General features: G+C 37.6%; 1 protein-coding gene across 1 annotated transcript in view; it reads left to right on the forward strand.

The window, feature by feature from the left end:
- The window catches only part of SLC9A3 (solute carrier family 9 member A3), a 52,745-nt gene extending 40,343 nt beyond the window's left edge, over positions 1-12,402 (forward strand). Inside the window, exons 9-16 of the mRNA XM_075705235.1 lie at positions 1,040-1,110; positions 3,343-3,472; positions 6,727-6,842; positions 7,474-7,603; positions 8,136-8,312; positions 8,886-8,961; positions 10,685-10,798; positions 12,155-12,402. Of these exons, the coding sequence (XP_075561350.1) occupies positions 1,040-1,110; positions 3,343-3,472; positions 6,727-6,842; positions 7,474-7,603; positions 8,136-8,312; positions 8,886-8,961; positions 10,685-10,798; positions 12,155-12,402 (1,062 nt within the window). The remainder of the gene's footprint in view (positions 1-1,039; positions 1,111-3,342; positions 3,473-6,726; positions 6,843-7,473; positions 7,604-8,135; positions 8,313-8,885; positions 8,962-10,684; positions 10,799-12,154) is intronic.
- Positions 12,403-15,223: the final 2,821 nt, after the last annotated feature.

A 15,223-nucleotide genomic window follows, 5' to 3' on the forward strand; every position in this document is an offset into this window, starting at 1 on the left:
TGTTATCCAGCAATTCAAATTTCCATCTCCATTCAAATATTTTACTATTTGAAAATCAGGATTCTTCCCCCAGGTGGAGAAATACAGTCTGTCTACATTTATGGGATATACCTTTACATGTTAGTTAGTAGTGTAGGCTGAGCAGTAATGTTAATCCTAACACTTTGTAAAGTTGTATGTACTGATACACCACTTCCTAGAATATTCTAGCAGATATTGTCTCAGGAGGCACAGTGCTCCTAGAACTGTATAAATTGCAGCCTTCAGAGAGAGGGAGCACTGTCTGTTCTCAGGCAGTAGGAGTGAGACAACTTATTTATAGTAACATTTTCTCCACTTCCATGTCTGATATCTTCTGAGGCGGTAATTAATATGATATTCAGGAATAATCCATATCACCCATGTTGTTATAAACCTAGCATGCTGTATATTCTGCAGTAATCACTCCAATGTTTGGAGTGAAATGTTAACAACCATATACAGAAAAAGACCAAATTCTACCTTCAGCTGCCTTGGTTTGAATCAAGAGTTATAAACCTCAGAATTTCTATCAGACATCTAATATATCCAGTATGTGATTTTGCCCTAGATATCAAAAGAATGGTGCCTACTTCTACGCTGAGGGAAGTACGGATTCCTGAAACTTCTAAAAAGAAACATTAGGGAAATTTTTCAACTGATTTAATCACCGACACTAATAGTGGCTGATATACTTCATAGGGCAGAAATGGAGATGGTAAAATGAGTCAATAAAGAATCTTAAAATTGTATGTTAAAATGGGGGCTTAAGTACCTTCTTGCTTACACCCTTTTAATTGAAGAATAGTTAGTGAATTTGTAAAGAACTGGTTAGAAAGCTCAGGACCTTTGGAAAAAAGCATATAGTAGTTAGTATTTCTGTAAATGGGGAAAAAAATCTGCCTAGCAGCAATAGAATTATTCTGCATAGTCACCTGGTCTAACCTGACATAAATTGAGCTATTTTCTAATTATGTCTTTTATTTCTGTAAAGATATCAATTCCACTTTCGCTTTCCTAGGCCTTTGATCACATTCTTTCTGCTATAGAAGACATTTCTGGACAAATAGGACATAATTATCTGAGAGACAAGTAAGTAGCAACTAACTTGGAATGTTGAAATACTGCTAAGAAATCTTATCTGTAAATTATGACTTTTTAAGCCTGTGAGTTTAGGGACAGCAAGGATGTCAAATGTAGTTTAAAAGGCTATATACTGAAACTACTGGAAATATAGTAAATGAGAAAATAGGGTTTTTTTGTCCCCTACAGCTGGAATCTTTTATTTTTCTTCCACAGTTCATATTAGGCCTTTGCAAATGTCTCAGTCCACATCCAGGGATCAGCTTCTCTCAAGATTTGAGAACTGGCCATTTGCACAAGATTTAACCTAAAATGTTAATGTTGCTCTTTCTCTGTAGTAGTCCATTTCATGAACATTATTTGTGTGTGGAGACACTAAAAAAACTCAGCTATGACTGTGCTAGTTGTTTATACTATTTCTACAAAGGATGTGTTCAATACCTCTGAAAGTGAAGGCAGAGGGTGCTTTGACTTGGATAGTTTAAGCCCATCAGTTTGAAACCAATAATTAAAATTGTGAATCATTTCCATCCCCCTTTGCTTATAGTTGATTCATCCTGAGAGAAGAAAAATTACTCAGCTGAAAGATACAGACACCATTTTCTTTAAACTACATGTGAAGGGTTACCATTGTGATGGGCAGACTTCCATAATCTAGATGAATAAATGTGAAAAAAGGACATTAACTCTGGACATCTTTAAGAGTGTTATTTAAGGTTAGGCAGTTCTCTCCCTGGAGGTAGGTCATTTCATAGGTACAGTCACAGTTCTGACCTGCTAATGTCCTGCTGACTAAACATGTCAGCTCCAATCCAAAAGCCATGTGGTTGTGTTAGCTTTCTGCAGAGCACTCCCCTAACCCTTGCTAAGAAGCTGAGTATATTTAACTATACAACTTCTAGGCTGGAGCTAGATTGTGTCTAAGCTGAAACAGAATTGCTCGCCTCTCTGTACCTCGTTATAGGGACAGTCTCCTCCATCTCTTCTCTTTGTTCATTTATGCAGTGAAGAATTTTCACGAGGCATCCCAAATAGAACAATCTCTTTCTTTTGGTCTAAATTTTTAGTTTACTTTTGGGGAATGAATTTCAGCAGGCTATAATACAGGGGAATACATCCCCAGTTTTGAAATACTGTCTTGAAGATGGAGCTAAATATTTTTAAAGTGGCAGATTAGAGTTTGACTTCTTAGGTGTCAGAAAGTAATCTCCCTGAGTAACAAGAGAAGGAGTAGCTTAACATAGATTCATGGTTGAGCGTGTTGTTTGATGACTAATGTATTTTGAATTAGGCCACCTTAAGTTTGCTTCTTTTGGATTATATGTACTTGAAAGTGCTTCTTCCTCAAAGAAATGGCAGCCCCTAGCATCCTCACTGATGTGCTCAGGTGTGGCAGCCTGAACTAGGGACTGCTTTTCAGATATTCTGGCTAGAGAAAAGCTATCAATTCTGTGACTAATGTTTAACAACAAAAAGGTTTCAACAATCTGAATAAAAAGTCATAAACTCAAAATACTCAACTTGGGCAAGATGGGTAGAATCACTTTGAATAGTAGTCTCCAAAGTTGCCTCATGCCCTTTAGAGAAAATCTTGAGGAAAGTAGATGAAAATAAAGCAGCCTGTATCTTCTGGAGCCTAAATATGAAATGGCAGATATCTTACTATCAGACAAGCTTAGAAGTGTAAATCACAGAAAATACATATCACTTCTATCCCCCATAGTACATCAATGGCATGAATAACGCCCTCTGTAAGTGCTTTTGGAACGGCACTGTTGTTGTGAACTGATTTTCTAGGCTGGCTGTCCTACAATGCAGCTGGGGAAAAGCAGATTCCCTTCCAAAGGAGGAAAGAAAATTAAACTTTTAGAATGAAGCTATTAAATATAACAATGCATAATCAGAAGTGGAAAAATAAGGTAGCATGATCTCCCAGAGTATAAAATGTCCTAGTGACTCTGAAATGGGATACGGTAATCATAGCACTCTTGCTTTTGTAGTACTGTTTGGTAAGTGAACCTATTAAATGCTTTGTGACAGCTGCAAAACTCTGTAGCAGGCTTTTCCTTAACTTTCTTTAAATGCTAATTGAAAAGCTTCAAAACACAAATCCTTTACACTGCTATGTTCACCATGATTTTTAAGGGCTTCGCTCACAGAAAATATCATTTATGCTAAACTAAAAATGCTGTGAAACTAAAATTGCTTGTTGCCATTAACACAGTTTGTTTAAATTGTCAGGTGGTCCAATTTTGATAGGAAATTCCTCAGTAAAGTACTGATGAGAAGGTCTGCTCAAAAATCAAGAGACCAGATCCTTAATGTTTTCCATGAACTCAACTTGAAGGATGCAATTAGCTATGTGGCTGAGGTATTTATAAAGAATTATTGACGTATTATAGCATCGTTTGGGTTTGGTTTTGGTTTTTGGTTTTTTTTTTTTAATTTGTAATATAACCTAAAGTTGATATATTGCAGGAAATGTCTAAAAGAAAACTATTTTCATTTCTTCTCTGCCTTTTTTTCCTAAATGTGTTTTAGGTCTCAATATCACCTGTTAGAATGGCTCTAGTTCTCAGTATTATGTCTGATCCCCAAGTATGAGTACATTGTACTTATATCAGTGTACTTTTCTGTTGGATTTTACTGAAAAGCTTTGTTTCTATATTTCATGAAAAAATACTGTAATTCTAAAGGGATCAGGCAAACTACTATCTTTCTAAATGTGGCAACAGAGTCTGGCTCCTGCAGTACAGTGGTTCCATGTGATGACAAATCTGATTTGAAGAAACTCACTTCCAAATGATGTGGATATATGACCAAAGTAGTGGACTGCTATAATCTCATTCTGCCAGATCACAGCAATACAAAAAAATTGGGAGGGGTAACTTTAATTCAATGGAATCATAACAACTACACTTCAAAAATTAGGGTTGAAGTGATATACTACAGATACCAAACGCAATCACAGAATTGTGAAGTTAGACTTAAGACTTGCAACAGGAGAATTTTTTAAAGTTACAGAATGGAAAAATGTTACTGGCCTTCTGCAGGAGTACCATTCCCAGACTGGAGCAATGTTAACAGACTGTGTAAGAATTCCTAATATTCTTCAGTATGGAACTGGCCACCTTACGTCAAATCACCAGAAATGTGCAGTGTACATGCAGTGTAGAGGATAGTTTTAAATGGAGTATTTTAAACAGTGATCTTTGAAGTGATAATCTGTCTATGCCCGTAATCTCCAAGTGAACTCATTCTCACAGCTAGGTGATAAACCAGTTCATTTCTTTAATTAAAATGAACACTATTACTACAACCTATACTACTACTACTACTAATCTCTTTTCTTTTTTTGAAAATGAGCTACAGCCAGTCATATTTTTTCCAGTGAATCATGGAATTTCAAAGATTGAATTCAGAAAATAAGCTGAAATTCATAAATTATGTTAGTGTGAAAAATGGGGAATGGTTCACAAGATAAGCAAATACTTCCTTTTGGGATTTTGTAAATTACCCATTCAGTTTTCAGACCATTTGAGCTCAAGAACTAATTTTCTTTCTCATGGTGATTTCTGGGTCACACCTGAGAGGAAGAAAGTTAGATAATGACTTTGATGTTGACGAGCACAAGACTCATGTTCAGATTCACTGCTGAATCAGTTCAGTAGATACATTACAGTATTTTTTTCTCTTTAACAGTTGCAAAGGGCTCTATAGATCACTAAGTCATGCAGATTTAGCCCCAGAATCTTTACCCAATAGTGTCTTGAATCCCATATAGTAATGCCAGATTAAATTAGATTATTGATTTTTTAGGAGAGTTACCTTTTTCATTATACCTTAGTACAGTTCATAACACAAGGAAACTGACTTTTGCTACCCTAGTCCAAATACTATTTGCGTATATTGTGTCTTCCAGACAAATTCTATTGGCAAATGTCTACTGATTTGATAATAATAGACAAAGAATTAAAAGTTCTCCAGGTTCTATGGAAGATTTGCAACATGGTTTCTTCCAGTGAAAATTAGTTATGTTAATATGCCTGATTAGTCATGAGCTGTGCATCCTAAAGTCATTCCACCTTTCTCACGTTAATATTTGCTTCAGTGAAACACTGTTTCACTGTTTCACTTGATTTCTGAAATACATCTTTGAGATAAATATCTGTGAATTACAAGCTGACATTGAAATTGAAGCCATTTCTTCCAGAAGGAGTAAAGATCTGCCTCCCCCAGCTACTCACTCTCTTCTCTCTTGCAAGAAACTGAGGAGTTTAAAAGCTATTTTATGAATTTTTCTTTTTTCAGCTCTGCTGTTATGCTGCACATGTACAATAAACAAGACCTTGAGAGAGTTCAGTCTGAACCTAAATAAATTCCTTACAGTTGAGAGGGGAGAGCATAAGCCAGGAAAAATTAAAATAATCCAGAGCAAGTGAACAGAATTTACTTAAAATACTTACAGTTCATAACAACTTCTGGCTAAAATTCCTCCACTGATGATATGGTATGATATATGTATGAAACAGTAAACTTGATTTGAAAAGAAAGTCAGATGTGCTTAAGAAAATGGACAGGATGATGCTGACCCAGAATTTACTTTTTTTTCTCTTAAGTTTTCTGCCTACAGAGGCCAGAGTGTACTTAATGCCACTGATCTGATCCAACACATACTACTGTAACATGTATGTGGGCTACCACAGTAAAAGGAAACATTTGTTTGATTTGCTCTATGAATATAAAAATGTAAAGGGGACACAATATAGTTGAAGTTGGAGAAATGTAGATAAAATCTCTTCCAATGTTCTGCAAGGGAGATTTTTTTCTTGGTGTATTCTTTATTACAGTTTAAAATTTAGAGACCTGCTATGTGATTTCTCTCTGCTGTGGTTCAAAACCATAGGTGGATTCAGCCTATGTAACCACAAGGCCACTCAACATCTACCTTTCACCTAATCAAGAGATCACGCTAGCACTAGGGAAAACTGTGAAGACATCAATCTGAGCTTTTCCAGCAATTCACTTCTGTGACACTAGTTTTAGAACTGAAAGTAAATCTCATCTCATCTGTTCAGTATCTCATCTCTTCATGCCACATCAAATAGTCTTGTAGACTTCTACCACCACTTAATATTTGCTGCTTCCAGTCTGGTACAGAACAGAAAACTTGGTGTTGTATCTTTGAAAACACTACTGTTAGTGCAGGGATGTGTCAAGTCATAAAAATCTGCATAGATATCCCTATGTACTTGGTTTCCAATGTGGTACAAAGTAAAAGGTTCATCCCTGAAAGGGTCTGTGAAGAGAAAAGAGTTAGACTGCAAAAGTGCAAGGACATAATTTGCAAACAGATCGAGGCCTAAGAAATCACTCATCTCCTCAAAATCAATTTACAAGAGCAGAATAGATTTTGTCCTAGTTTTGTTCATTGGGATAATGTCACCCAATGTAAAGGAACCATAAAACCAAAAAGTGGTTTGTATTCATTACCTAAATACAACTTCTCCCCTGCTTCTTGTGCCATTTGCGTACAGCAGCCTCACAAATTATCCGCATCTTCTGATACACATTTTTCCCGAGGTGTTTACAGCTGTAATATGTCTTTTTTCTTTCTGTGGCCAGGGAGAACGTAGAGGTTCCTTGGCATTTATACGTTCTCCAAGCACAGACAACATGGTAAATGTGGATTTCAGCACCCCACGTCCAAGTACTGTGGAAAGCTCTGTCTCTTATTTACTGTAAGTAATGTGGACTGATGGGGGGGTGGGGGAGGAGTGTAATTTTTATCTTATATGTGACGAAATGGAGACAGTGTTATACATTTTGAAAAATGCAAATTACAGGGGCTTCATTCACTACTTTTTTGAACTTCAGTTAATCTTTTCTCCCACATAAAATGGGTATACATACATATTGTTGCATTTTACACACAAATTTTTGCAGTAAAGGCTGGTAAGATGAAGCAGACATCCACATTAGAGTTGTTTCATGTGCCTTTTGTTCACCAACTGCTATAGACAGGGTTAGATGTCATTTCTGTGTCTGCTCCAGAAAAAGTCAGGAGAGAGGCAAGGAAAAAAATTGCTCCTTCCTTAACTCTTTCATGATTCTTTCACTGAACAGACCGTGTGTCATCTAAACTAAGAAATTAATGCCATACCCACCTGAAAGACAAAAAACAATAATCTTTTTGCATTTCCCATTATGTATTTGTTCATTCATTTTCATTTAGCAAATTTTGACCTTTCCTTTTTTTTTTAAATTTTATCTTAATTTCTCCCTCTTGTTCCACATTTTCCCGTTTTTTTCTTCCTCTTCAGTAAATACCGATTTTTAAAACTGCTGTTTCTATATTCTATTCTTCTTCAGGAGAGAAAAAGCTGGACCAGTTTGCCTTGACATGCAAGCTTTAGAGCAGAGAAGGAAAAGTATCCGGGACACAGAAGACACAGTCGCTCATCACACCCTACAACAGTACCTGTATAAACCCAGGCAGGAGGTGAGAGCAGAAGGCTAGCATTGGACTGTTTTCCAGTCTAAAACTAGGAGACATTAGGAACCAAAACTTGGGAGTGAAACTCAAAAGGAAAGAACCCATCTGCAAAATCTGCACCCTTGAGGAAGATAGGCTCTTTGTCTATATTCTTTCTCATTTATGAACATGCCTCTTTAACAGAACTAGTGCCTTTGATTTCACTGGGGCCAGTGGAATGCAGAACTGGGTCCAATATAGTTTCTGAAGCAGGATTAAATGGAATGTATCAACTGAAGTGATTCAGACACTTGTAGGGAGAGGTCTAATTTGAATGGCAGTCACTCTTACATACTTAAAATTCCTGGACTTATACCTGTTTCATGGTGGAGAAAGAGAAAGAAAAATGGGAGTTTCGTTAATGCCTTCAGACTAGTCTTTGGTTCATTCTTTTTTATGGAGTTATTTACATTTGCATGACACTGATTGAATGCATTGATTCAGGGCTTCCAGCTATAATTCTAAATAAATTAATATTGTCTTCCCTTCCTGGCAACAGCACAAACACCTGTACAGTCGACATGAGATCATGCACAATGAAGATGAGAAACAAGACAAGGAGATTTTCCATAGGACAATGAGGAAGCGCTTAGAATCTTTCAAGAGTACCAAACTAGGAATAAACCATTCCAAGAAGCTCAATAAAATCCACAAGCGAGACCGGGGACAAAAAAGGGTAAAATACTTTCACAAGGACCCAGATGTAGCCACCTATTATACAAACTAAGGGGTGGGGAGGGCAGGGAGGACTCTGAAGGGTCCTATGTCCTGCATTTATCTCTGTCCTATAGAACTTCATGAATTTAAAGGGCTTAAGCAAGAAGAGATTAAACTATGAGATAACTCAAGGGGCATCTTCTCACATGCTGCTTTTCTCTGTGCTTTGGGACCCTTCTTCTGCGTAAGAGCTTTTTGATCACTTGAAAAACAACAGACCTTGAGCCTTGCTACAACACTGCAGGGAGATGTTGCAGGGTAAAAGTAGCAGGGTAGCACTATAGCATAGAGCGTTCCACAAAATTTGCGTGAAACTACAAGGGAATGTACAGCATACAAAGAGCCAAAGTTCCTTTCTTTTCCTGTAGTGGAGTGTAGCGGGGGGAAACTAATGACGCCCATATTGAGTCTCAAGCAAAGATTACAACAGATTTCAGGGTTATGCTGCTGAACTCATGATTTCAAAGGATGTCATTGCCATTGCTATCTGATGGTGGTAGTGTTTTTGGTAACTTACTTTGTTTTCTTTCAGCGAAACAGCAATGTTATACCAAATGGAAAAATACCTTCAGAAAATCCAGTACAAGATTTTACTTTGAAGGAAAAAGGTAAAAAGACTCTTAGACCAGTTTCATTAACTGCATCTTACCAGCTATGTTGTCAGTAAAGCATCACTGAAAAATTTCATGATATGCAACAGTGAAGCTGGTATTAAAAAGGGACTTCTTTCTAGTCGTAATTCAGAATTCAGAATGGGGATCTGCTCCATGCTTAAATGCAGGGTCTCAATGATTTAGAAGTTGTTTTTCTAGGCAGCTGGATGACAAAACAAATTTTAATTGGCGTTTTTACTCATATTTTTAAAATATCACTTTTAAATTTTGAAAACAAAACAATGCAGTAGCTACAACATAGATGAACTTTCAGCTTCCTTTTGGATAAGCCGCACAGAACAACTTTTGCTAACATTTTTCTTTTTCATCACAGAAGTATATAACTGCCCAGGGCACCATGCCACATAAAATTCAGTAGTTGAGATGACATTCTGATCTGAGTTAAGGTCCATTTGTCTAGAAAGGTCTGAATCAGAGCTGATGCTAAGCAAGCACATTAGAATTCAAGGAGAGTGTAGCTTTGAAAGGAACACATAGTCAGAGGCCAGTTGCAGCACTGATTCACCTTTCATGCACAAATCTAACACACAGGTCTGCCTTGAAGGTGTAATCTGAACTTGACTGGCCTAGGGAGCATCCCTAGCAAAAGTTGGGTTTGCATGTAAAGCCCCAAATTCTTTCATCTCATCTTTTAGCCATCTTTTGGCATTGATGTCAGTCATAGCAAGACATGATGGATGCTAATATGTCTGTTATGTAATTATAAAACAATATGTGCCACTTAAAAACTGAAGCATGGTTTAAAAGCCACTGAACTAACTCTTATTTGTGTTCTTTCCTCTGTTTATGCATGCAACCTCTTGACCTCAAAAAGAATTGAAGTAGAGAGGGATTCATCTTTTCTTAATAGCTCCAAGCAAACATATTTTTCTTTATGTATATTCTTTGAATCATTTTCTGAGCATTACTTTTCCTTGACTGAGAGGGGCAATACAGGCTGGCTGAATAAGTGTAAATTCTAGAACCTTTTTGCATGGGAAGAGCTTTCCAAATACTTAAAAGCAGATCATTCAGTGCTGTCTTGTTAAAGAACACTGTGTATAGATGTCATCCTTTACTTAAAAAAAAAAAAAAACAAACAAACCACCAAACCTTCATTGGAAGACAGTCTTAACAAGTGGTTTAGCAGCTGTTGTAGAACTGATTCTACTGCAGTAGAAGTAGCAATGACCTCACCAGGTTTGAAATCATTCAGGATACTCATGCTGACCTCTGTCAAATGATGAAAATGCAGTGACTGGTCATTGTAATGGGATGACATTTTTCAACATGTGAGCATTTAAGACACAAAACACACCAGCAGCAGTGGTGTCATGTCATAGGTTGGTTTGTTTCAGTGCCAGGAAAGCAGACACTTCTGTTAGCCAAAAGCTTAGCCACAGAGTGAAATCTCTATCATAGCACTAGGTAATAATGCAAGCCAGAAACCTGTGTTGAGTTTCTTGATGTAATTGGTATCTAAGCTGCAATCTCTACATACATTCACATTCACATTTCAGTGCTACAATTGTTGATTAAATTTTGCCCTTATCTAGATCCTTGTTAAAGATGTATCTTTGATAACTATGCCAGCACCAAAACAGCATGAAATAGCATTTTCTATCAATCAGAACTGATACAAATCTCTAATCAAATTGGACTTTCTTTTTTTTTTCAGATTTGGAGTTTTCCGAATCAGAAGAAAATAATGATTATGAAACTTTGCATCTAGGCAAAGGAGCTGATTTTCTGGCTAATGTGATGAAGCAAAATTTCACAGATACTCCTACCGGTAAAAATATTAATTACCTACAGAGGTTTTTTTGCCTCAAATGTTAAAAAAAATATTAGAAATGCTGCTGATTTAACCTGTATTTTTTGTTTTGTTTTGATTTTATGTGTTCAATTAGAAAATATATTTGTTTAACATTAATGTTAACAGATAACAGGTTTTGGATACCCAGAGGTATGGAGAGCATCAGGTTTGCTACTGATAGAAGTTGTGAACATGACTGCCTAAACCAAACCTAAAATCACTAATTATTTCTAGCAACAGAAAATGTTATTGTAGAGTTGTCCTACCTCACAAGACCAGTCAATACAAGTCCTTTGGAACTGTTTTCTACTTGCATTTCAAGCACCTTGTTGTGATAAATTTCATGCTGCTTCTTTCAGGCAGGATTTCTCCTCTTAAACTCAAAACTCGCTCAGATCCTTACAGGCTCATAGAAGTCACTGGAAAGGGCAGATCTGCAGCATTCCTGGAGCATTTGTTGGACTTGATTTCCAGCCCTGAAAGGCTCCAAAATATCAGATTGAAAGTGTATCACTATATAGAACTGAAATCATATATGATTTGCAAAGTTTAAAATTTAGTGTTTCTCTTTAGCACTTGTGTTTGAATTTTCAGCATGCCACTGTATACTTCATATGTAACATGGTGCATGCAGTGAAGAAAAATGCTTGTGTCTGTACTCTTTTGGCAGACATGCTGATACAGCCTTTTCACTGTTCCATGACAAATTCTGTGTTTGAGAATGTATAAAGACATCCAGAAATTGATCCAGAAATAAGTGGGTGGCAAGATGCAGACCTAGACTCATTTTCAAAATTTCTTTTTCTGTTCAAACACTATGAACTTGACATCTATATTAAAAGACTCCTTTAACTTAGTTTTGACTGTTCTGTGGCCTGCTTTAGCTCCCTCATACATGTCTCATTCCTTGTGTTGTGCAATTTATGCTTTTGCATTTTTTTTTTTCCATCTTTTGTTTCTTTTTTATGGGTTTGGTTTGAATTTTCTGCAGTTATTTTATATTGTGCTTTATTTTGCTTCAAATTTGCTGACTGATTTCTTCTTTTATGGATTTCATTTTTTGTCTCCAGATATCCCAAACATAACTGCATATTGGATATAATATTCAATTTTTCTCTTTAATAGGAATCCAAAATGGCTAGCAATAACCAAGGTAGAAAGAGCAACGTATGTTTGTATAATGGTCTGTGTATGGGCCTAGTCACACCTATATCAGCACGTATTGGCCTGTTTTTTTCCCATTATAGCCATTCTCCTTTTACAAAGCATCTTGCTGTATTACCAAGAAATTATTTTGATTAATTGTATTTGTCACTCATGAATTTTTTTTAGGAATTGATAACCCAGTATTTTCAGCTGATGATGATCAAAGTGTCTACATGAAGTTCTCACCATGGTTATCTAGTGAAGATACAGTGGTACCATCACAAAGGGCCCGAGTGCAGATCCCATATTCTCCAAACAACTTCAGACGGCTCACTCCATTCCGGCTCAGCAATAAATCAATAGATTCCTTCCTGCTAGCAGATGGCCCAGAGGACCGACCCAGATCTTTTCTCCCAGAAGCAACACATATGTAATATTTTAAAAGATATTATCACCTTTATTTTTAATCAGCCTTCCAATCAACCCTGACTACTGACAAGTAAACCTACTTTTCTGATTTTTCTTCTCCCAGAGCATGTCTGTCTTTCCTGATTTCTTCATACAACTAAACATCTTCTATTTTCCTCCAGCTTGAATAACAAAACATATTTCTATTTTCCTTCTGCAGAAATGCTGTCCAACTATTTGAGGTCCAATGCCTTGCTATTTTTACAGCAGATAAGGGTCCTGCTCTTTGTTTTGGCTTGAATATTTTATATGCCAAGAAAATGGTATTCCAAATACCAGAATATTGTGCAGCCATTTTCAAGAGGCTCCAGGTTTCTTGGTTAGTCAGTTCTAGATGATGAAATTTGTACCTGAATTCCCTAACAGGAATCAGGTATTCTGATTCCACCCCCTTAAACAGTGATTGGTCTTTTTGAGTAACATTGTCACTACTGTCTGCAGATATAAGCAAAATAGTCTGAAGCCCCAGAAAGACAATACAGTTGCTGATGTCAAAGGATATGGTTTGCCCATGTCCTGGTTTCGGCTGGGATAGAGTTAATTTTCTTCCTAGCAGCAGGCATAGTGCTGTGTTTTGGATTTAGTAGGAGAAGAATGTTGATAACATGCTGATGTTTTTAGTTGTTGCTGAGTACTGCTTATGCTAGTCAAGGATTTTTCAGCTTCCCATGCTCTGCCAGGCGCACAAGAAACTGGGAGGGGGCACAGCCAGAATAGTTGATCCAAACTGACCAAAGGGCTATTCCATACCATATGACGTCATGCTTAGTATATAAACTGGGGGAGGGGGGGGGGTGGCCAGGGAGCAGCGATCGCTGCTCGGGAACTGTCTGGGTATCGGTCGGCGGGTGGTGAGCAATTGCATTGTGCATCACTTGCTTCATGTATCATTATTATTATCATTATTATACTGTTACTATTAGCATTACTATTTTACTTTATTTCAATTATTAAACTGTTCTTATCTCAACCCAGGAGTGTTTCTCACTCTTACTCCTCCGATTCTCTCCCCCATCTCATCGGGGTAGGGGGAGAGAGCGAGCGGCTGCGTGGTGCTTAGTTGCTGGCTGGGGCTAAACCACGACAGCCCATAACAGGTCAGATGAGTTATTTAACCCATTGGACTCTATAGCATTGGGATGTACAACAGGAGCAGCAGGGCTAGACCAGCAATGAGCTGGGCTAAGTCTCTCATTCTTAGCATGATTAGAATATTGGAATATGATTTTTGACTCTATTGCTAAGAAGCCTTGAGTCAGTTCTGAACATTTGTCCAGGTTATTTATCCAGTGCCCAGGAAGGGAAAATGGTCCCACTGCTACAATACAAGTACTCAATGACACTGCTGATGTCATCATTAAATTACATAAGAAAGGTTTTAAAAATGAAGCATATTTACTACAATGCATCAGAGTTGCCTTGCACAGGTAGAGATAATTACACAACAGCCAGACTGTGGAGAAGCAGAATTCCAGTTTTGGTTAGAGTTTTATCCTTAAACTGTGTGTTTATCTTAATCCATACCTTATTATTTAACCCAGAAAAATGCTTAGCTTTCTGATGCAGTAAATAACTTGTTGCTTCTAATGTGTTAGAGGCTTAAAATGAAATTAACTCTGGGTTGTTGTTGTTTAACCCCAGTCGGCAACTAAGCACCATACCGCCACTCGCTCACCCTCCTTCCTCCCCCCGCCCCCCCCCCCCCCCCCCCCGCCCCGCCCTGGTGGGATGGGGAAGAGAATCAGGCGAAAAAAAGTAAAACACATGGGTTGAGATAAAGGCAGTTTAATAGGACAGCAGAGGAAGAGAAAATAATAATAATAACAACAACGATAATAGAGTATACAAAGCAAGTGATGCACAATGCAATTGCTCACCACCTGCTGACCGATGCTCAGCCAGTCCCTGAGCAGTGATCACTGCCCCCCAGCCAACTCCCCCCAGTTTCTATACTGAGCAAGACATCATATGGTATGGAGTAGCCCTTTGGTCAGTTTGGGTCAGCTGTCTTGGATGTGCGCCCTCCCAGTTTCTTGTGCACCTGGCAGAGCATGGGAAGCTGAAAAAATCCTTGACTAGTGTAAGCACTAGCAACAACTAAAACGCCAGTGTGTTATCAACATTATTCTCATACTCAGTCCAAAACACAGCACTATGCCAGCTCCTAGGAAGAAAATTAACTCTATCCCAGCCAAAACCAGGACATGGGTTTAAATGAATATCCTAGTTGCCCTTTAATTCTTGCTCCGTGGAAATATTCCACACCATAAAAAACAGCCTTCACTTCTATAATCAACACAGTCAGTGCTGTAAATGAGGTGGGTCAGGTCACAGTTCAGACATCATAATTGAATAGAACATAGGGCACTGTGGGGATTATGTAATGAAATGCAATAGTCAGTTTCATCATGAATTCACTTTTGTGGAATCTGTGATCACAAATGTATGATCTAGTGTCCTCTGTGCATCAACAAATAAAGGACTGTGGTAAGTTGAAAGTACTTCTGTAGTTAGTTGATGAAACTTTGTTCAGACAAAGACCTCAGGACAAGAGTGAATAATTGTAATTTTGATCTGAGAAGAACTTCATAACCTTTTGAAAAGAAATAGAAAAGGAAGTTCCATTTTTCTCCTGCTCTGGCTTCTGTCCCTGCAGAAGATGTGCTAGTTCAAGTATAATTACAGGAAGCACATCACTTTCTTTACTGGAGTGGCCTGTAGGTCTGTGGTTGGTTCTAGTTCTCAGTTCCTTATTAATGCATCTCTGATTATTTTTTTAAAGGATGT

Source organism: Pelecanus crispus, chromosome 2 (genome assembly GCF_030463565.1).
Source record: "Pelecanus crispus isolate bPelCri1 chromosome 2, bPelCri1.pri, whole genome shotgun sequence".
Lineage (NCBI taxonomy): Eukaryota > Metazoa > Chordata > Aves > Pelecaniformes > Pelecanidae > Pelecanus > Pelecanus crispus.